The sequence below is a fragment of the Carassius gibelio genome, chromosome B21, assembly GCF_023724105.1.
Source record: "Carassius gibelio isolate Cgi1373 ecotype wild population from Czech Republic chromosome B21, carGib1.2-hapl.c, whole genome shotgun sequence".
Classification (NCBI taxonomy): Eukaryota; Metazoa; Chordata; class Actinopteri; order Cypriniformes; family Cyprinidae; genus Carassius; species Carassius gibelio.
In genome coordinates, this window is record NC_068416.1 from 16,737,250 (window position 1) to 16,760,858 (window position 23,609).

General features: G+C 38.3%; 1 protein-coding gene across 4 annotated transcripts in view; it reads left to right on the plus strand.

The window, feature by feature from the left end:
• Positions 1-23,609, plus strand: part of LOC127985693 (zinc finger and BTB domain-containing protein 16-A) — a 107,633-nt gene that overhangs the window by 44,413 nt on the left and 39,611 nt on the right. For all 4 annotated transcript variants that reach the window (XM_052587749.1, XM_052587750.1, XM_052587752.1 and 1 more), the window contains exon 3: positions 7,082-7,179. In XM_052587749.1, the coding sequence (XP_052443709.1) occupies positions 7,082-7,179 (98 nt within the window). The remainder of the gene's footprint in view (positions 1-7,081; positions 7,180-23,609) is intronic.

Consider the following 23,609-nt stretch of genomic DNA (forward strand, 5'->3'; position numbering starts at 1 on the left):
GTTACCAACATTCTACAAAATATCTCTCTCTTGTGTTTCTCAGAAAAAAAATGTCATACAGGCATACATGAGGATAAGTAAATTATGAATTTAATCAAGAATCTTGATATTTAGGTGAACTATTCTTTAGAGGCTGATCAGTCAAGTAGTCATTTCTGGCATCCAACCACTCTTTAATTTTACTAACACGCATGCCGTTTATACCTAGTGTTTTAGGGGTTTCCGGCCTACTGGGGGGCAGTGAGCAGGCCACACTGACAGGGGAAATCCTATCTATGATGTACGGCCTGGGGTCCACTCAGGAGTGAGAAAGTTCAGGTTTATATGAGCCGGTCTCTAACAGCTCAATAACACAGGCCCGTAATCTACTCGGGTTTCAAACACAGGGCTGATTTACGAGCCAGCACGCCACTCCGGCATTGAAATTAGGTGTTCAGCATATGTTTTGTTGACATAAATTTAAAATTTATTGCCGTTGTCAAAACTGACTGTTAGACAAAGTCGCTTATTAACTGAGTAAATGGCTTGAGAGTTTTATGCCTGCTTCCTTAATGACTACAGTCAGTCTGTTTCAGGCACACAGAGTGCCACCCCCTCCCCTTTCTCTTCTGCTTTCACACACACACCATCTACAGTTTCTGTGGCAAAACCAGAGCACAGCTGGTTGGAGAGGCCTGAGGGGAAAAGGAACTGCCATAGTTCACACATACGAGTTGTGTGTGTCTTGAAGAGGTGGGGTGTGGGGCATATATCTCCCATAAAATCTACTGAGACTTTACTTCTGGTTGTCCAGAAAATAGAAGTTGTGGAAATTGCAGGGGCAGGTGCCCCGGTGACTTTGTCTTTACGACAGGCCTGCCGCGCTCCATGCTGGAAGCAGGTTTAAGCATGTCATATTCAGGGTCGCCCTGTAAAAATAAAGCACAGATAAAACTAATTACCTCCCTCTGATTTTAAGCAAACCATGGTATTGCATGTAAACATCTGACCGTTTCAATAAAGGCAAAACCACTCTACAGTAGGTTTGGGACTAGGGATGCACAATAGATAGTGCTGATATGTGTTTTCATGTCATTGCTAACAATAAATATATGACCAATAATATTGATTACCAATATATGACCATTACTATATAACCAACACTATTTTGTCTTTAAATAAAAAATAAAAATTTTGCGTGATAAAATGTCTGGCACTGTGTGGCACTACAAATTAATTTAGTTGTCACATGACAGTACTATGAAAGTGGATATTAATTTATAGATTTGAAAGATTAGAATTATTAGTGGTCTTTCAAGATCAATTGTAATTGAGTGTTAGATGACAGAAAAGTAATCCAAATTTAAAATTAGGGGATATAATAGTCTACAAATAAATAATTATTTATTTTTATTTTCTTACATTTTGTTGTTTTTCCTCATTTGTGTTTTTAAAGCATGACAATATAGATTTAATTCGATTTCAGTTATATTCTAGTTTTCAGTCTTTTGTTACTTTAGTAAATCAAGATAAGCTTAATGAAATTCTAAAAAGAATGTCTGTTTTTTGTATTTTATTTCAGTTACATTTATTTTAAGTAAGGAAAAGTTTATATATATATATATATATATATATATATATATATATATATATATATATATATATATATATATATATATATATATATATATATATATATATATATATATATATATATATATATATTGCACAATCCTAATTCACAGTGTCATTTGTTAAGGTTGTAAACGTTCTGATGATTACACAAGTCTCTTATTCTAATGTACTATATATAGTGAAAGTCCTTCCTGCCTCAAGTAGCCAGTCTGCCTTCTATCAGCTCTCAAATGTCCCCTCAGGGCTCGAAGGGTCACTCCGACAGTATGCGCTCTCTGTCAGTCTCTAATCAGTGGTAGCGCGCTCTCCTCAGACCTCAGGAGAGGGACAATGGCTAGATTGAAGGCACACAAAGGCCTTTGAGTGTTCCCCCTACAGTATCTCTGTATTGTGCCGCATTAGCACAGATCCCAAAGGTGCACAGACCCCTGGCTTTTCCCAGCTCCCCCTCGTGCGCTCACTCGCCCGCCCGTCTTTTGAAGTGCCCTTTATCCTGGAAGGCGTTTACAGGCCTTTTTAATTACTTGCAGCTTGCCAAAGGGCTTTGCTGCTTCATTCTTCTCTTTGTTTGTTGGGTCTCCACAATCCCCATCTAGAAGACAGCCATCAGGATTTTGGATGCGTTGCAAGTTTTCTCTCACCCCCCCACCCCTTTTGTTTATTTTCTGAAGTCTCTCTTTTGTGATTCTCAACCCTCAAATGGTTTTCCATTGGTGTTTTTTTCTTTCTCTCGCTCGCTGAGGTTAAACCACACTTCCTTGCTTCATAATTCTTGCCACTATTTCCATGTTCTGCCAACTCTTGTTTATAAGAACAGAGAATAAAAGCTTAAATCATTACAACCCAGCATGTGATGCTGATTCTCACAACTTCAAACAGAAACGAGGGGTTCTTTGATAAAAATAGTTTTGGGTTAGTGCATCTTTATAGAAGAATCAACCAAAGCATCAGTTGAACCAAACAGATTATGGATTTCACTAGCATGAAAATGACGCAAAGAAAAGAAAAAACCTGCCTTGTGCAGTGTGCGTTATCTATGTAGTATGAATAGAAAGTGAAGAAAGTAAACTTCTTTGTTCCTCATTAAAGATGTATACGTTTGGCACTAAAGTGCAAACAATGAGCTAATTACCACTCTGCAAACAATTACCAAATGCTGTAAGCATGCTAATAAAAACCAATTCAGTTCACTACTCGCAGCAAGTTGCCAGCGTTCTCGTGGCATTCTTACAAACCTCGTACTTTGAGCAGCTCGTCACTCAACCACAACCCATAAAACCACTTACTGTACCTGCCTTGTCTGAGTTTCATATTCTTAATGAGTGGCAGTGACCAGCCTGAGTTTGTTCATTTGCTTGCATTGACTTGCAATCGGATGCGATGCATCTGAGGATTAGTGTGGTTTGAAAAGATGCAGATGCTTGAGACCTTTTGTTTCTTCAAGCCTGAGAAAGTCACACATGTGCATTCACTAGTTGATTTGAATCCACACATTGGTAAGGGCAGAATGCTAATAGTGGAAATGGTAAATACACTAACATAGCCAATCTGCACCAGGTTTCAGGCTTAATTCAAGGAACAGTGAAACAAAACAAAAAAAAACGTCTCTTGCTGAACTCAATAGGGCTCAATGTGGCAGTCCTGACTCACTTGACATGACCAAAAGAAAAAAAAAAAATTTTTTTTTATTTTTTTTTTAGTAGTTGCAAGCAATGATTTGAAACTTGATTGGAATAAGATGTAGATTTCTTTAGCAATGTTTTAGACACTTACTAGTTCAATGCACAGCTGCTTTAAAAAGTCCACTTGACTCATGCTTTTGCATGACTCAATTCTGTTGGTTTAATCTTTCCCTGATACTCAGAGATGTAATAATTTAAGAGAACAAATGTTTCTCTTTTAGCCTCATGAAAAGTTGACCCCTGTTTGAAATGTACCCTGCAGCCAAATTCAGCTGTTAAAGTCACTCTTATCTGGGGACTCATGGCCATCTATATGTTCCTGTTTAGATAAAGGGCTCCTTCATCTCCACTTGGGGAACTGAATGAATGAACAATAGGACTTTGTACTTTTGTACCATTGATAATTTTCGCTTTCAAGGCATTTCATGACATTTAGTGACAGGCTTAAATAAACATAAGATCGTCTAAATATGGGAATAATTGGTTGAAGTGACAGGGAGATGTTCAAATTTAGCTTCAAGTGGTTGCAAAAAATAGTTTATTCCTCTCTCAAGAAGATAAACAGCAGTTTTACAAATCTCACTTTAGTATTTCCAGAAAACAAGGGCTCTGGTCTTAAGTCAAGTCAAGTCGAGCTTTATTGTCATTCCATTGTCGCAACGTGTGGACATACAGTGGAACAAAATGTCATGCCATACAAGATCACGGTGCTACATACTGTAAATACAGAAATACAACAGTAAAATAAAACAGTATAGACCTATACACAAACTAACCTACTGACAGATTTTGACTATAAATACACTATATATAAATGTTTACCTAATACTTAAACTAAAAAATACAAACTACACGAATGCTTCACGTAAATACTGTACCTATACACAATTTACCTACTGACAAATTTGACTATAAATATACTATATATAAAGGTTTGCCTATACATAAACTAAAAAAAAAACAGAATATACAAAAGCTTCACATTATACTGTACATGTGCAAAGAGAAACATTGGTAGTCAAGCAGCTGGCTGGGAAACAGTGCAAGATGATTTGTAGTGCATGAGCATGTAAATATACAATTATTAGGGAGTCTTTTTTGGGATTATGTGCACACAGCAGTGTGTGAAAAGTGTCTAGTGCACATAGAGGAGAGTGTGTTACTACAGGTGGTTTGTACAGGGCCACTCACCTGTGTGTAGCACACTTCAAATTGCACAAAAAAAAAGCTACAGGGTTTGTGTTGGGTTTCAGAGGCTCTCACAGACTGGGGTAAAAGCTGTAGAGCAGTCTGGCGGAGCAGGCTCTGATGCTCCAGGACCATCTTCCTGATGGTAGAAGCTGGAAAAGAATGTGGGAGGGATGGGTGGGGTCCTTCACGATACTGTTGTCTTTGCTGGAGCATTTTGAAATGAAAATGTCTAGGGTGGAGGGGAGAGGGGCACTGATGATCTGTGTTAACTGTCCACTGGAGGGTCTTGTGGTCCGCTGCACTACAGTTCCCATACCAGTGCATGATGCAGCTGGTCAGCATGTGTTCTGAGGTGCCCCTGTAGAATGTGGTGAGGATGGGTGGAGGGAGACTTGCTTTTTTCAGCCGGCAGAGAAAGTGTAGGTGCTGTTGTGCCTTCTTGGAGACATGGTGTTGGTGGTTCAGCTGAGATCCTCTGTGATGTGCACCCCAAGGAATCTAGTGCTGCTGACTCTCACCACAGTCAAGTTGTCAATGGTCAGTGGGGGGGTCAACCGAGTTTCTCCTGAAGTCCATCACAGCCTCCTTTGTCTTACATTGAGAGATAGGTTGTTAGTGCCACACCATTCAGCCAGTTGTGCCGCTTCCTCTCTATAGTGTTTCATTGCTGTTGCTTATGAGACCTACCACAGTTGTGTCTTCCATAAACTTAATGATGTGGTTGGAGCTAAACTTGGCAGTGTAGTCATGGGTCAGCAGCGTGAGGAGCAGTGGGCTGAGCACACAGCCTTGTGGAGCACCTGTGTTCAGGGTGGTAGTCCTCGAGGTGTTGTGGCCGACATGGACTGACTGAGGTTTTCCAGTTAGAAAGTCCAGGAACATAGGAGTCTTTACTCTCTAGATGGGATCGAGGGCATTGGGGAGGCTGGTTTTGATGATGTGCATGACTAACCTCTCAAAGCACTTCATCATGATTGGAGTCAGTGCTATGGGATGGTAGTCGTTTAGACAGGACACAGGTAATTTTTTGGTACTGGTATGATTGCTGTGGATTTGAGACATGTGGGAATAACTGCCTGGCTCAGCTAGGTATTGAAGATATCTCTTTGGAAATCCCTCAGCTGTGTAGCACAGTCTTTCAGTACATGGCCAGGTATGGAACCCACAGCTAGTGTCGTTTTTGGCGGCCTGTTTTAACTGTAATTTTAGTCTAGTCTTTGTGTGAAGCTGTCCTTTTAGTTTTTATTAGTTTTAGTCACGTTCATACTCTCTTTAGTCTAGTCAAGTTTCAGTTGACTAAACGTCTGAGCGTTTTAGTCAAAATTATCCGTGACTCTTTTCGTCTAGTTTGTCAACGAAAAATGATGACATTTAGTTGAAAATTGCATTTTAGTATCTTTTTAGTAATGCAATTCTATTTAACCCAGTCAATATAGTATAAGTACGTAGTAGTAGTAGAAATGAAACCAAAATTTTATTTTACCCAAACCCATTTCAAACCAGGTTATCTTATTATATTATTTTTACCTTATAGACTCAAGAATACATCCATTCCAGACACGGAAAACTTTATTTTACCAACCAAACATGTTAGAAGTGCACATATCGGTCCATTTCTCTGTGTCAGACTTAACTTTGTCTGTTGCCATCTTATAAATAATGCTGCGAGTTGGGTTTGAGGAAGTGACGTCGCCTTTGTCTGCACAGTGTGACCTGATGAAGCCCCTGAAGTGAGACACAGGAAACAGAAATACTGCAAAATAATAATAATAACACGACTAAACGAGACGAAATAACGTTATAACATTTAGTTTCATCTCGTTTTGGTCAACGAAAATGAAGATACATTTTAGCATAGTTATTATTTTGTAAACCTCATTAAGTCTCATTTTTATTCGTCAACAATATTGCATTACACATTTTTACACAATTAGTCATTGTCACATGACCAGCATTTATGTTGTGTCTTGTTTTTATCACGTGATAAAGGTTCGTTGACGACGATATTTAGTCATAATTTTAATTGACAAAAGCAACACTACACAGCCTTGCGTGGGTTAATCCTAGATGGGGTCTTCCTTACATAGGTTGGAGACAGATAGAGCGCCTGGTCGTTGGGAGGTGTGGGCAGTTTTTGTGCAGGTGTGTCATTCTGCATGTCAAACCATGAATAAAAGTGGTTGAGTGCATCCGGGAGGGATGTGTCGTCATCACAGGCCTGTGGTGGGGGCTTGTAGTCTGTGATGGTCTGAATGGCTTACCACAGGCTCCGCGTGACTCTGCTGTCGGTGAAGTGATTGTTTATTAAAAAATTTTTGAGCATATGACCGTTTTGCAGTTTTGATGCCACAGGACAGATTAGTTCTTGCTGTTTTGAGGGCTGCTTTTTCTTCTGATCTGAATACCCTCTTTCTTGTTATCTGGTGTAAGAGGAATGGTAGGACTTGTGTGGTGGGAAGTAAAATTATGCTATTCTGTCTTTGCCATTTAGCACGCTAATCGAATCTCTAGTATACCCAGGTGCTTTCCTGGTTTTTATGCGAGTGACTTAAATGGTGTTGGCTGATGTTATTTTGTCCTGTTTCTCCCCGCAGGAAGCTGCACAGCGGAATGAAGACCTACGGATGCGAGCTTTGTGGAAAACGCTTCCTAGACAGTCTGCGCCTAAGGATGCACTTGCTGTCTCACTCAGGTAACATCACTAATAAGGATCCTTGTTTTTAAGGGTTGGGTGAAATTCTGAATTTATGTTCATGCATTTGAAAGTTGAATTGGAATGACAGGAAGAGGAATTGAATTGCAATCAACAGAAATTTAAGTAATTTAATAGTTGACTTATTTTTTATTAATTGTAAAAATGTAATAATAAGTTTGGGTTCTGTATTTTGTAAAAAATGTGATTGTAAATGGATTTTCCTCATCATTACTCAAGTTTCAGTGTCACATGATCCTTCAGAAATCATTCTAAAATGTTGGTTTGGTGCTAAAAGAAACATTTCAAAAACTGTTGAAATCACTGCTTAATATTCTTGTGGAAACCAGATTCATTCTTTCAGGGTTTTTTGGATTAAAAAAAAATATATCTCAAAATATTTTGTAGCATTATGTCTTTACTGTCTATTTTTGATTAATTTAATGGGCCTTTGCTGAATAAAAGCATTAATTTATTTAAAAACAATCTTACAGACCTCAAACTTTTGAACAGTAGTATTTTTCTATCTCTTCTATAGGTCGAATCCTGGAATATCTACATTTGTTTCCAGTTAATTTTTTGAGGTTGTATATGTTTTGTTTTTTTTCTGGAGGGGAGAGTCTTTTCTTTAATAGAGAAGTGCTCTTTTCGTGGTCTGTAGTCAATCTGGTTTAAATAGTCTATAAAAGCAGTGGGACTCCAGGTTTCCAGCCCAGGCCAAACAGGATTCTCCCTTCACCTCCCTCTGCGATTGCCAAATTCACAGGCCAGAGAAGCCAAAGTCCTTAACACATAGCAAATCTACAATGGTCAAATTTTGTAGACTTTTTGCCCCCCATCGAGCGCACTTGGGTTTATGATAATTAAGAGCGAGTGCTATTCCGAGGTAATTGATTCCACAGTAATTGGGGGTTTAGATTTGATTAGATTAGTTAAAAAAACACACAGATTACTCCTCCAAACCTTTCCAACTTTCCACCTCGCAGCAGTGGAATATTTCGATGTCAATATCTTCATATAGTGAGATGAGATTGACTTTTTGCAGGGACGTTTAAAAATATGTGGAGTGGAGAGATGAGTGACATCTCACGCTGGGCCGCCCAATTCAATTCATGCACAACTCAGCATGGCAGACACTGCTCTAAGGAAATATCTAATGTTTATTTTAGAGGCTGTTCAAATCCCAAGATGCATGTTCAATAACAGACTCTGTGGAGATATTGTAGTACTCGTGTGCTCATAAAGGAAGCCCACGGAGCATGTACTGCATGGTGACATTTATGAGAGCTATTCTGCGATGAGACAAAGAGGCCGAGTCTGAACTTTGATGAATACCTCTGTTTGGTATTCGTACTGACCCGCAGAGACGCCTGTACTCGTGCTAAAGTATGTTCCGTGTCATTATAGTAATCCAGAAATCCTTATGGGAGACTGGCTTGTGCAGTTTGGATAATATGACTGCGGATAATCCTGCGCTCAGAAGCTGGGTTGCATGAGACTGTGGGCTAGAGAACGCTTCAAAAAGGCCTTTGTAGAGCCACTGACTTGCTCAGTGACTCTCCAGACAGAAGGACTGAGTGCCATTTGATGTGTTGTTAGTGCTTGCGGTGCCTTACACTTTACCCTCCCTGGATTATTGAGGGGGTTTACTGTAGTCCGAATGTTGGCCCCTGCGGCTCAAGTGTCCTCAGCTTTAAAACGTAGTCTCAAATCTCATTTTCTCAAACAACAATGCTGTTTTCTTTTACTTGTACCTCATGGTTCTTCCTTGTCCTCTTCTTCTTCCTCATCTTCCTTGTCTTTTTCTGCTGCTTCATCTCTTGCTGCTCCTACTGCGGATGTTTCTCCTGCTGATTTTTCACCTGTTGCTTTTTCTTCTGTTGCTTCTTTCTTTGCTGCTGCTTCCCTATTCCTCTGCGGTTTATGTTGATTTTCTACTTGTTCATCTTCCTCTGCTACTGCTTTTACTCTTCCTCTGCTCTTCTTCCTCTTTTCACTGCCTCTGCTTCTTACTCTGCTGCTGCCACTCCATATTTTTCTTTTTCATTTGATGCTGCTTCCTTTTCCGCAGATGTTTTTGTTGATTTTCTACTTGTTCATCTTCGTCTGCTACTGCTTTTACTCTTCTTCTTTTTTTCTGCTACTTCTTTCACTGCTTCTTTTGCTTCTGTCTCTTTATCTATTGCTGCTTCCTTTGCTGCAGCTTCGGGTTCTTTATCTATTGCTTCAGTTGTTGCTGCTTTTTCCATTTCCCCTGCTGTTTTGTTTGCTGATACTGCTTTCACTCTTCTTCTGCTTCTTGCTCTGTTGCTGCTTCTCCATCTGTTTCTTCTTTCTTTGTTGCTGCTTTTACTGTTCCTCTGCTCTTCCGCTTCCTGTTTTTTTACTGCTGCTGCTATTTCTTCCTCTGCTTCTGCTTCATCTATTGCTGCTTCTTTTGCTGCTGCTTCTGGTTCTTAATCTCTTGCTTTCTTTGCTGCTGCTTCTTTTTCCTTTTGCTGTTTTTGTTGCTTTTCTACTTCATCTTCCTCTAGTGATGCTTTGTTTTCACTTCTCTTCTTCTTCCTTGTCTTCTGCTGCTGCTGCTTCTGCTGCTGCATCATCTGTTGCTGCTTCGGTTGCTGTTGCTTTTTCCTCTGCTGCTGCTTTCTTTTCTTCTGCTGTTACTTTTTTACTATTTTTACTTGTTGCTTTTCTGCTTAGTCTTCTTCATCTGCTGATGCTTGTACTCTGCTCTTCTTCTTCCTCTTCTTTTGATGCTGCTATTTCTTCCCCTGCATTTCCTCTGCACCACTACCTTCTTTTTCTTCATCATTTCTATCTTTTGCTGCTGCTTCCTTCTATCATCACCATCAGTTTATTCTAATTCTTCATAAAATTAATATTAGAATAAGTCGTTTAACTTTAAGCCAGCTTTCACATCAGAAACAGGTGTTTTGAAGTGCTCCCTTCTAAATGTATCTTGGATCTCTGAAACGGACCTGATGGAAAACACCAGAAGACATGATAATGGGATCTGCACATGGGCTGTGTTCATTAAGCACTCTGCAGTTTCTGTTTTTTTTTTTTTTGCTAAATTTACATCACCTTCGTAAAGTTGAACCAAAAATGAGAAATGTCTGTAATCACGATAGCAGTTTTGCTTTTAAAACGGCAGAAGAACCAGTCATAATTCTTTAAGATCTTTACCAAAAGAATCAGCCTCAGACAGCCTCCCTCAACAGGCGGAATGAGCGAGCATTGCGAGGCGGCTTATTTTTAGTGCATCAAAACAGAACACAAAAAAACCCCTAGAACAAAACAGTTTTAACGTTCATATGCTCGATGCTTGACACACAGCGCTAACCTGGTTTTTGTTTGTAGCAGTCTGGCTCTTGAGAGCTTCACTCTTGTGTAATGCTCAAGCTTTTCAGTGGAAACACTTTTATAGACACAGACAATGGCAGAGAGGCAGAGACACAGCTCGCCTCTTTGATTGTTTTGTTTTCTTTTGTTTTTTTTTATTGCTTTGTTCTTTCATTGCAAACTTTCTGTTTTTATCCTTTCTGTTCTGAGCGGTTTGATTTTTTTTTTTGAGTGACACCAAGCAAGTGGCTTTGCCCTCCACCTCCTCCACTCCCTTGTCTTCAGTAGAAGGTGCTGAAGAATGGTATTAGGTATGTCGTGTGTATTGTGGTGTACCATTTCAGTCACACACCCCCCCTCACTCCTCTCAGCTGGTGCACGCCGTCTCTGTTTGTTTTATTGTGGACTTGGCAGGGCGCCAGTCTGGGCCGCCTGCCACAGCCCAGGGTACAGTATGTACAGTGAATTTTGTGCCAGTTTTTTTTCTTTCCTGTGTTGTCTTTTTTCAAATTATTGTCTGACAGCAGCGGTTGTGGTGGCTGTTTTGTTGGGGCTTTTTCTTCTGGGGCTTTCAAGGCCTCACGTACTGGAGTTTGGGTGGAAGTGTATTGCGGCGAGATCCTGTTAATGGAAAAGTGCGTGTGTGTTTTTTCTCAGGTTTAAGGTCAGCATGGTCTTGGGAGCTGCTGGGTAGTGAGGCAGCACACCACTGGAGCAAAAAAAAAAAAAAGTGGGGGGAAAAAAGTGACTCAGCCATTTGGAGCACGACTAGGCTATTAGTGTTATGTGAGCTTCCCTTGTGACTTCAAAGAGTGCAGAGCATGGTCTGGGTAGGCTAGCCAAGGGACATATTTTGATCCATTTTTGAAAGTTTTTTGCTGGGATTACAGATCAACATATGCTGTTTAGCATATATCAAATATTTTTAACTTTAACTTTGTTTAAATATATATAATTTTTTTTTATTTAATAAAAAATTATTATATATTTTTTTTTATCTGCAGCTATTGCTGTTAGAGGTCAACAATGCTTGTATTAATATAATTTAAAACCTTTTTGTATTAAAAAAATACATATTATTTTATACTTTTGATATATTTTACATATTATAATAATAATAAGAATAGTTCTGTATACGCATTTCAAATTTGTAATTATTTTTTATTTATACTGTATATTTAAAATATGATTATAAGTGTTTATTATATAATCATAATTATCTTTTTTTTCAGGACGTTATGCAACAATTTTTCTGAGTTCTTCATCGTAGGCTATCATAAGTTTATCTGTAGTTCAAACTACTACTGTATTAATATATCTTCTAATAAAATATTTATACTAATTTCATATAATCATTTTTACACTTCATGTTTATACATTTAAAACCATATTCCTAAATATTATATATTATAATTACTATAACATGTTTGCATAGTTATTTTTTTATTGTTTCCAGGATGTTATGCAACTCATCCATGTTGGCTTCTCACTAATTTGTCTAGTTTCTTCAGTGTAGGCTATTATGCATTTTTATTTATTTATTTATTTTAAATGTATGTATAAAACCATCTTTTTATCTCTATTTAACCATCTGCAGCTTTTGCAGTTCTCCAGATAAAAAGTTCCACAACCTGAAGTGAAGTAACATTCAGCAGGCACAAAAAGTTTCTTTTTTTTTTTTTTTTTCTTCTACCTGTTTGGGCAAAGCTGGGTGAATTGAACTGTCCACACACATGCATGCATGCACATGTACACTTGGGGACTCTGTGAACACTCTCATTAGCAAGGCGAAGTGCCTGGCCCAGGCTGATTAAGTCTATGTGTTATTCTCCAGAGGACCCAGCCAGTGGACCTCGCTTGACTTCATTAGCTCAGTAGACTGAGACAGGGCTAACACAGCAAGACCCCTTGTACACTATCCAGCAGCTTGGCATGTGCCTTTGCCATTGCAATCACACATTTATGCAACTGTTTTTTTAGTAAAAGTTTTGTAACTCTTCCATAACCTAGTAATTTAGAAGAAATGGGAATCATTTTCTTGGCTATTGTGATCTATCAGCTGTTGCTTTCAAGTTGACTTGCAAGCACATGTGCTTTTCTTTCTTTTGATGACAGCGAATTAGCCGTTTCAATTATGGCTGTGTTACTTGGCCTGCAGGCTTTTCTTTAGCTCCATTGTTGCCTAGCTATTATCTTCGTTGTGTAGCTTTTGTCGGCCCACTCCACATTGGTTTCCTGGTTCATGTCCTCAGCTGTATGTGTTGACACTGTGTTTAAGCACAGAAACAGTTCTCAGATCGGTGTCCTCGTTCTTCAAGGTGAGAAAATACATTTTCACAAACTGCTTCCATTTCTCATCCTAGCATAATCTGAGGTCACAGTGAGCCAAAATTGTGCTTGCAGATTTGTGTATAATATAGACCAGTGGTTCTCAACTATTTTCTTTTCTTTTTTTAAGATTGGACATCAAGTGGTGACCACACAAAGTATTGTATTGATAATATTAATACAAAAAAGAAATAAAAATAATATTTTTCATTATATATATATCTATGTGAAAACAAGTATTATTATTATTATTATTATTATTATTATTATTATTATTATTATTATTATTATTATTATTATTATAGTAGTAGTATTATTACCATTTTATTATAAATATATTTATTATTTTTATTATTTTTCATATAATACAACAGTAAGATATCAAAATAGTTATTCATAATATATTACATATCTTATAATAATTATAATAATAATTATAATTATTATTATTAGATCATTATACTTTTTTTGGTTGACACTTAATGTCCAATATATAATTCAGGTCCTGAAAAAAAAAATATTAGTATTAATATTAAATGGCTCAAAAAATAAATAAACGTTATGGTTGGCACAAACATCACCAAAAGTTTTATATATATATATATATATATATATATATATATATATATATATATATATATATATATATATATATATATATATATATATATATATATATATATATATATATATATATATATATATATATATATATATATTTTTTTTTTTTTTTTTTTTTTTTATAGTTTTATTTATGGTTTTCAAGGTTTCACAAACGTGTCCATGTTAGCTTGGATCAAGTGACATGTAGATTATTTTTTTCTTTCAATTTAACAGTGGATTTTCTCTCATGTCCGTGACCTTGTCAAAACAGACGGTCACGGCCCTCCAGTTGAGAACCACTGCAATAGGAAGCTGAACAGACACTGAAAATGTAAGGCATGAAGGAAGAGGAAAAGAGAAGACAGAGAGAGCATTTCTCTCTCTCTCTCTCTCTCTTCTCTCTCTCTCTCTCTCTCTCTCTCTGTTTCTCTCTCTCTCTCTGTTTCTCTCTTTCTCTCTCTCTCTCTCTGTCAGAAAGCACTGGGCTCCCACAGTCTGGCCCCTCGCCAGCTCTTCCCTCACAGTGATGACATCATCAGCTGCCGGCAGGTCTGGATGTTCTGCCAACATTCCAGAGCGTTTATGATCGCTCGCAGATGTGAGTCCAGGAACATACTGTACCCAAACTAGAAATTAATGAAACTTGACTGCTTTCCAAGCCACATATTCCAAAATAGAGAGCCTGCAAATGGGACGGGGGGGTGGAAGAAAGGGCTCTAAATAAAGAGTGGGGGGAAAGGGGGAGAATGCCCTGGTGCTCAACGCTCTCATGTAAATTCTTTACAGCAGCTGATAAAGCCCCCGTCTCACCCTCCTTCCTCCTCCTGCCCTCCCTCATGTGCAATAGTCAGGGGATGACGGGCCGCATGGATAAATGGCCTGAGCTTCTGTTTGGCCGCATGCCCTAAGTTCTCTCTGGTGGTTTAAACCAATAATACTTTCCCTGACCTGTTGATGTACATTAAATCCCCATTTAAAACAGCGCTTGAATTATGTGCCACATAAATCCTCCGTTATAAGGTCCAGGAGAAATGATTACGCATGTGGGTAATGGCTCTGTAATTGTTTGACAAGTTTACATCCCATCAAAAAGCTGACAAGAGTTTATTCCCATGATGCCCAGGGGTGAGCTGCACGGTGATTTTTCTCAGCCTCGGATGGCATGACATGATAAATATTAATGTCAGCTTTAATGTCTGTGGTTAATGTTTTGAGTCATGAACAGAAAATTATGAAAACTCCCAGACTTGAGTGAACCCTAAATACTATGATTTCATCTGAATAAAACCTCAAGTCTGGGTGTTAAACTAAAGAAACAGTTTTTCAAGCATTGAACAATTTTATTTTAACACAAGACTAATGCATCACTGTTAAATATGTAATGTGTGAGTGTGTGTCTATATAGGAGTTAGGGTTTACCCTGTGTCTATTTATATATATATATATATATATATATATATGTATATATATGTATGTTCACAACTCTTTCTGCGAAAAGGGATTTAAAAAAAGTGGCATCACTGTGCAGTTTTTTTTTTTTTCTCTCTTTTAGGATGGTTCAGTTTATGGATGTTTGGTATTTGTTTCATTCCTCTTTTCATTGCAGCCATCATCTTGTTACCATTTTTCGATTTAAACATGGAATAAGCTCACACCAGCTATAATACCCTGTTAAAGATCCTGATCTTAGTCCTTTGTTGTCGGGTATTGCAGCTTTAAATCTCTTTGGTTGCTAAGTAGCAAGTGCCCCTGTGCTCTAATGGGCTGATTTGGTATTCAGCTCAATGCTGGGTCTTATTTTTGTATGCGAGACAAAGTGTTTTGATGGAGGGTGATTGCAGCAGCGTCTGGAGGCTGTTTGGGAGTTTTATGGGCTGTACAGTACACCGTGTGCCTTCTAAAACAGAACACAGGCGATTGAATTTTGGATTTGCTTCATCATTTCTCTCCTCTGAGCAGCCTCTGTCAAAAAGGGAGCGTAGCTGGAAGGGCACAGATTAATTTGTTCTGCTGGAAATGAGAGCGGTACAGCAAAACACACACAAACACGCAACATGCGCGCGCAACGAGCATTCTGAAGAATACAGTGAAACGCACAGAGGCGCAACTACAGCAGGGAATGCTGCTGCCGTCAGAATGGATGAACACCTATGAACGGCAATGAAGCTGGTATTGCATGATTAGGCAACACATGTAAATTGACTGGTGTAATGCATTTGAATATATTTATATTTGTTTATTTAAAAAAATATATATATAGGTGTATGTTAAGTTAATTAAATTTTGTATTTTAAATGGTGTCATTTTAGGCCATTGCAGTTGAAATTGTGGGCAATTTTCTTGATAGTGTCTGAGCGAAAGACTTTTATTGTTTTACGACACTAACAAAATTGGACGCAATCCAGTCTAGAAAGCTGTTTTGTGCCATATCTCAGTTTTATATCCATTTATATCACAGTAAATCTTTATGGCGCAATCGCTTTCACCTCACTGATAACTCTGCTTTGCTGACATACATATGAGGGAAAGCCTTGACCTAATCAAGGTTTCATCACTGATTCACAACAATGACTGATAAATAATCAACATCAGAGGGATACCACCCTCCATGTCCTGCAGACCCAACCGCATATATCAGTCAAGCCTCCGGTTTGCGAGTGTTTTAGGTCATACTGATTTAAACCAGTCTGGGGAAGTTGCAGTTCCGCCACCAGATTTCAGTCACTGGCAGAGTCCTTGGAAAAAATGATGATTTGTTTGTTTATTGGGTTTTGTTTGTGTTCAAAGATCAAGGCTTTGATTGCAGCTGCGAGCCAGTGGTTGAAATGCATTGGTGTGGTGTGTTGTTGCTGGTAGTGTGTGTGTGGGGGGGTGGGGGTGGGGGGGGTGCTGCTGAAGAGGAGGGGGTGGGGGGTTTGTAAAGGGAGGCTAAATTTAAATTGTAATTGGCCGACTTCCACAAGCTTGCGGGCATTTTAATGAGTCATAATAACTTCATTTAAAACCAGCTGAGCAGAAAATAGATTGGAGAGGAGCCTGTGGCCAGTATGGATTTAGTTTTCTTTTTTTTCTTTCATCATTGAGGCCGGACCCACTCTGCCAGGCCTGATTGGCCGCTGAGCAGACAGACATCCTTTGTGGATTTATCATATCACTGTCCACTTTGCATTCAGATCATATTCGGACAGTTCCCATCAGCTTCTTGCTCCATATGGAGTGCTGAGCAGTCGGACAGTGCACTCATTCATGAATTGAATACATCAAACTCATGTCAATGCTTTAGTACACTTCCTAAATGGCTTTTTCTACTATATCAAAGGAGTAGCTCACCCAAAAATGTAACTGTATGATTTTTCCCCCCCTTTTCCTGAACACAAATGATATTTTGAAGAATACTTTACTTATTTGTCTGTACAAGTCAGAATCATATTAATGTAAATTTTATAGGCCATGTATGTTATAGTTAACTAATTCTAATTCTAAAACCTTAAAAACATTTTTTGATAATTGAAATAAAAAACTTTCAAATATGTACAATATTTATTTCAGCTAGAAAACAAAAAGCACACTGTCATGTACACACACACACACAAAAGGCATTTTCTAAATATTTTCTTTTGTATTCCAAAAAAGAAAAAGTCATACAGGTTTGGAACAACAGGAGGGCAAATAAATGATGCAAAATGTTTAATTTTGGGTGAAATATTCCTTTAAGAGTGGAAGCTGCAGGCAAAAATTAGATTTTAAGCCTCTAAATTAGATGTAGCCACGGATAAAAAGTTATTTACGAAGTGCCGTTAAAGAGCGCACCTCCTCCGTGACGGTGATTATTAGATTAAGATTAAGAGGGTCATCTGCTGCCGGAGTTGAAATAAATGGTGGAATGTGTTGGCACACTCTGTGCCAGTCCAATTGAGTTTGAGTGAAGCGAGCGGGCACACCTCTATGGCAGAGGCCTCGTGCGCACCGCCACATGTTAAGAAGGGCCCTCTAGCGTGAAACACACATTCAAAGCCATGCACGCACAGGGTACAGTCGAAACCCTTCAGCGCTGCCACCCACCGAAGCCTCACCTGTCCTTTATCTCGGTTGAGGCCATGAAGACAGAATGTGTGCTCTTGTGTGATAAATGCCTGAATTCTGTTTATTCCATTCAAATGCATCTGTTTCCGCCTGCTCTTCTCTCTCGCCCCCCGGAGGGTGTCTTATTCGAGACCTTTACATCTTATATCTTCCGTATATAGACGTGTACAGCATGTTTCCAGGTTTTCATTCTGAATAAATGCGGCAGCGGTGTGGTTTTTATTTTTAAATGCGTCAACGTCTAATGACATCCTCTCCGCCCCCTTAGCTCTAAAAAATAAATAAAAATAACCTGTTTAAGTCGCCCAAGAAAATCCTGTTATTCCCCTGCATATCTGTGGGTCAGTACAATATAAAGAGCATCATTGTATCTATGCATATGCTTAATATAATATGATTTGTTTTCTGCATAATAGCAATAAAAGTAAATACTCTCCAAGGTACTTTTTTTTTTCATCGTGTTGCGTTAGCTCAGCCGATTGCTTCTGGGAAACTTTTAGATCAATTTCTTAGCACAGATTAAAAAGCTATGAATCCCATTTATGGAAGAGCTCCCTTATGAAATGCTCTTTGAAACTTTCATATTTTGGCTGAAGAGTGAATCAGACGCTAAGCAAAGATCTGCCGACGGCGCTTTCATGTAAAAAAAAAAAAAAAAAAAAAAAAAGGAAGATAAAAGCAGTCCCATCTGGAAGTAGCCAGGACACACAAGGGTTGCTTTTATGCTATCCAGTCCACTGGGAGGTTGAACATGAAAAGCAGCCGTGGATATTGTGTTATTACTGTTGCAAATGCGTCTGTGGATCAGAATACTAATCCCGGGCCTTCCAAACAATTTCAGCGCTGAAGAAAAACACCTCTATTTCAGGCACTTTGAAACCGTTTGTAATGACATGAGTAATTAATGTGTAATGGGCAACTATACGACAGGGCAAAACCTTCTAAAACGCTCTGGGGCTATTGAAAAAAAATATATATATTCTCTGGAAAAGCATCAGATTATATAACTGACTGAAGAAGTGCTGCCAATAGGTGCTTGTAAGGAAAAATTTAATCTAGCAGCTATATATATATGAATATCCTGTCTAGTCGATGCGGATTGTAATTGTGATCGTACAGAAATTCTACATACAGATGCAGAGCGAAAGAAGATGAAGAGGAAGTCAGTGGATCTGGAACGAGTGTGAGGACGTCGTAAAGGGTTTTAGTGAGGAAGTTAAAGAGGGTGTCGCGCAGTCGACATTCGTGGAAAAAAAAAAAAGAACTTTATGGAAGTAACTTTTTCTTCTTTTTTTTTCTTTTGCCTTCACCCTCTTTCTCTTCCCCTTTCCATACTTTTTTTTTAAGCTAAGGAAGGTTCCTGCTCTCTTAAAATTATAAAAAAAAATCTTGTGACATAATGGAAAGAAAGATCAGGGTAAGTTGGTGTCATTTGGCCCTCTGTGCAAGTTTATTTGTAGAACAAAATACACCATGAAGTTTGCAGTTCCGGTTTTGAATCTGAAGTTGATTAACTTTTATTAGTGGAAGAATCATTTCAAATCAAGCAATAAACAAATGTAAATGACTGCACCTGAAAGCTGGTAAACTCAGTATGTTTGCATTTCCTGTTGTTTTCTGTTGGATTTTTTATTTGTGCAATGCGTTCAGGCCGATTGTTTGCTTCTTGGTCCCAGCTGGAGTTGCTTAAACTTTCAAAAATTCGATTTTTTTTTTTGGAAACCTTAACACCCTTCTGTTGCATGCCTGTGTTAAGTGTGGAAGGGTTTAATAATGACCTGTACTGTGTGGCTGTGTTCTAGATGCTGTCCTGTAGGTCGTTGTGTAGCCCGTGTCCCCTCCTCCACACTCCTGACCCAGGCCTTAATAAACTAGAGAGTGCCTTTGACAATGTGTGACTTGAAAGCAGGAAATAATGGGCACTAAATGTTAAATCTTTACAGGTTATTGACCTGTGGAGCATACATGGGCTCTGTTAACTATGTGCAGCCTGACACTGACAGCCTAGCACTTTGGTACCAGGCTTTCGACTATGCTAACACTTAACTGCATCTGTCAGTTGCTACTTAGCATTTCTCACATCGCTGTCAAAAATCAGGACTCCTTTAGATACTCAAACCATCATTTAAAATGAGAACGCCTGGGATTCTGTCCAGGTTAGTTTTTAGTATCTGCATTGAGATGCATTCATTCCTTGTTGTTTATCTTTGGTCTTCACCTGACATCCTAAAATTAATATTAACATAATCGATTAATTTCTTTCTGATTTTATTTTTAATAATATAGAAGTTAAATTATTTTATTTTGTCAGTCAATCTACTAATGGATCACTTGGAATCCACAGACCACAGTTTGAAAACCACTCTTAAATTGATGTCGACCCATCCAATTATATATCAGGACCTGGATTCACTCTCCCTCCTCATGAAAGGCAAATAAGGAAAGAGCCAAACCGGCCTCCCACTGCTCTATGCCCAGCAGTAAAGGCATTTACAGCACTGTAAAGACGGCTCAATTGTTGCATCCAGCGGTTGGTTGAAGTTTCGGTGGTCGTTTTGGGAAAGGGTTCACCGCATGGTCAGGTTCTCCATTGATAAATAAAAGAGGGCTAGAGGTATCGCTTGTTTTCAGCTGACCTTACAGGGATTGATCATGCAGCAGAGGAGAGGCAGATCATTTCTTGCCCTTTCTTTATTGGTGTGCAAACTAACTTTTCAAGAGGCATTTTGGCTGTTTACATAGGGGGGTCCACAATTACAGATTTACAAATTTGAGGAGTCACTGGGTTTTGTGAACAATTTTCAAGTAATGTAGTTTAAAAAATGCAACACCTATGGCGTGAGATGCTTAAAAAGCACAAGACGACATATGTCATTTATCACCCATTCCAACTCTTTAATTTTATAATATTCTTAGTCAACACATACAGTATATAAACCAAAGAAAACACTTTACCATAAGGTGTAATTAGAAGATGCATTAGATGTCATGAACTAATAATGAATAATTATCAGTTCATGATAATAAACCAATTAATAATTAACATTTTAATTTATAAATATAGTATTGTTTGTTGCTAATGTTCATAATACATTTAAGTACACAACATGAAATGTTAAAAATATATTAACATGCATTTTATTGACAGTAAACACATTTATAATGTTACAGATATTTCCATTTCAAATAAATTCTATTCTTTTGAACAATTTTGTTTGTTATATAATCTTGCATAATGTTTTCATGATTTACAAAGAAATACATTACATTTTCAAATGTATTAAAATGGAAAACAGTTATTAAATTGTAATAACATTTCACAAAATGTATTGTATTTTTTCTCAAATAAATGTAGCCTTCATAAGCATACAAGACTTAACCTCAAACAGTGTAGTGTATTGAGAATTAACACTGAACTAAATTAATCAATTCGGTAACAGTTTTTGATACCTAAACCTTTAACTAATGTTAACTAATGTTAAATTAATATTTAGACTTTGGACTTGACTCTTTATCATGTATACTTGCCATTGTCAACCTTGTACGTATATGTGCTAGTGTCTACAAATTGTACAAATCCCACCTCAAGTGTGATGGGGGCTTAAACCGAGCTCAAAGAATGGTGAGAAGCTAGAGGCTCCACTCATTTCCTGCCACTTCACACCAGGCTAACCCTACAAGTTCCTGTCCAGCCCAGCTCCTGTTTCCTCCATTTCTGAAAACTCCTCTCACTATATACCGTTAGGAAAGCTGCCCAGACTCATAATTTAAGGCATCATGGCCTGAAGAAAAAAAAAAGAGAGAGAGGCAAGAAAGGAAGAGGAAAACACATGAAACCTTTCACCTTTGTTGCAATAGAAGGGTTTAGCCTGCCGCACACCAGGATCATACACAAACATTTTCCTGTTGCTGATATTTGTATTGTTTCTGCATGCAGATTGCATGGAGGCATCCGTCTGTACATAACTGATAGGTCTCAAGCTTGTACGTGTATGTGCATCTTTGTGAACTGAAAAATACCCCAAGTATATCTGGAGCTAGACCGCAGATATGATGGCGTTGTACAGTGAGAGAGAAAAAGTGGAAAATGTAGGACTGAGTGTGACCTGCCGGCCAGATAAATTGGTCTGCAGGCAAAATGGATTAAGAGCTTTAAAGCAAGCTAAAAAACAAGTGAATGCATGTGCAACACTGCGCTCATTTTGAGCAGATAAATTTAGAAGTGTCTTTGATGTGAAAGTGTGTTTAGCAAGTCAATATTTGTCTGCTTTGGTCTGTCCCGAGACGTCCTCTGTCTGCGCACCAGACCATGAAGCTATCAGAAGAAGCCTAGATATCCTCAGTGTTTATCTCCTTTGCTATTCTTTCTGTTCTCTGTGAAGGCTGTATAAATATTAACCAGCTGACTTCTCTTCATTTTCTGATAGTACGGAGTAATCTACTGTTTAGTGTCTGGAAATTCAATCTGTGCTGCTTGTTTGTTTAGTTTTGGGTCTCTGTATACGTTTACCAAAGAAAATAAGTCTGTTAGTAAAATCTATATGTGATTTTGTCAGATATCATCTCCTGAGGTTTTAGTTAATCACATTTTAAAGTGTGCTCTTTCTGTTTTGTTAGACCAAAGCTGCACTGCCTTATTTGCAAACAAGTGACTCATATGAATGGTTCTTCTTAATGATTCAATTTAAACGATTCATTAAACAGACTCCCAATACTAAGACTCCCTCACTGATCTGTGAATCATTTTTCAATTCTGTCTAATTGAAAATGGACACAGAACCGTTACTGTGATGTGTACTTCAGATTCGTCAGACTCCGCATCAGATTAAATCGGGGCTGATTCTTTTAAAAATCCTTGAATTTAAGAAAATCAGTATATTAGACTTGCCACTGCAGTTTCCACTTGGGTCATTTTATTCATGAGCGATTCTTTTGTATTCAAATCGTCTATTTGCATAGAAATGCAACATTTTGTTTCTGTTTCAGAGTTTTCTTTTTTTCTCATTGTTTATTTTAATTGAATGAAATATTAGTACCGCAGTATATGGTGTGTGTGTCAGTGTCTATAATGTGTTAATGTTTCCAGTATCCATAGTATTAAATATAAAAATATCTAAAGCTCTCATACAAATAAAATCCTTATTCAGCTACCTATACTTAACACTTGGACTTCGTACTTCAGTTACCTGCAGCTCTTTTCTAAATGCCAGATGAAATTCAAACTACGGAATTGTTTTTTTTTCGCACACACCTGTAAATATTCAATGACTAGTATATTATGATAGCACATGCATGGTTGACAGTGCTTCTGAACATTCACCCATATTGAGTGGTTCTCTAATTCTCATTTTAATTTTAATCTAAATGCTTCATTTGAGGTTCCAGTGGCTCCCTCGTCATTGTTTCAGTCTGGAGCCCTGCATCAGCCTGACAGCGCTCCACAAATATACTCATCCACGCCGGCATGCTCACGTGAACATGCATATTTCTACAAGGGGGATCTGGCAGTCTCCCAGCATTTTTGTCTTGGTTGATAAAAAAAAAAAAAAAATTGCTCTGCCTGCAGTACACATCTAGTCAAGAGCGGGAACACACAGTTCCTGGCTGTCCTTTCCAATTGGCAGTCTCCGTACTGTTCTGTGACTGATAAGAGGATAGTGTAAATAAAACTGTACAGCACAGCTCGTTACGGCTAAAGGAAAAAGGAGAGCACGCTGTCTGTACTCATTGTTCTGACGGCACAGTTTTTCCTTTTTATATGGATTTTTTTGCCTCTTTATTTTTTTTGGTACCGAGTGTGCTGTCTTATATAACGCATTTGTGTAGGCTCACCAAACAGCAAGGGTATGTTTTTGTTTGCGCCGTATTTGTCTACTCATGTTCCCGCTTCCGAGCGACAAGGGGGGGGGGGGTGCGTCTGATCAGAGTGTGTGATGAGAATCCACCTTTATTAGACAATGTGCTTGTTCACAGGTCTTTCCATTACAGCTGTGCTGTAGTATCGCTCTCTTCAGGGACTCATCAACAAAGCCAGCGCAGTCCCAGTGCTGGGTAATCTGACTCTGGATGCT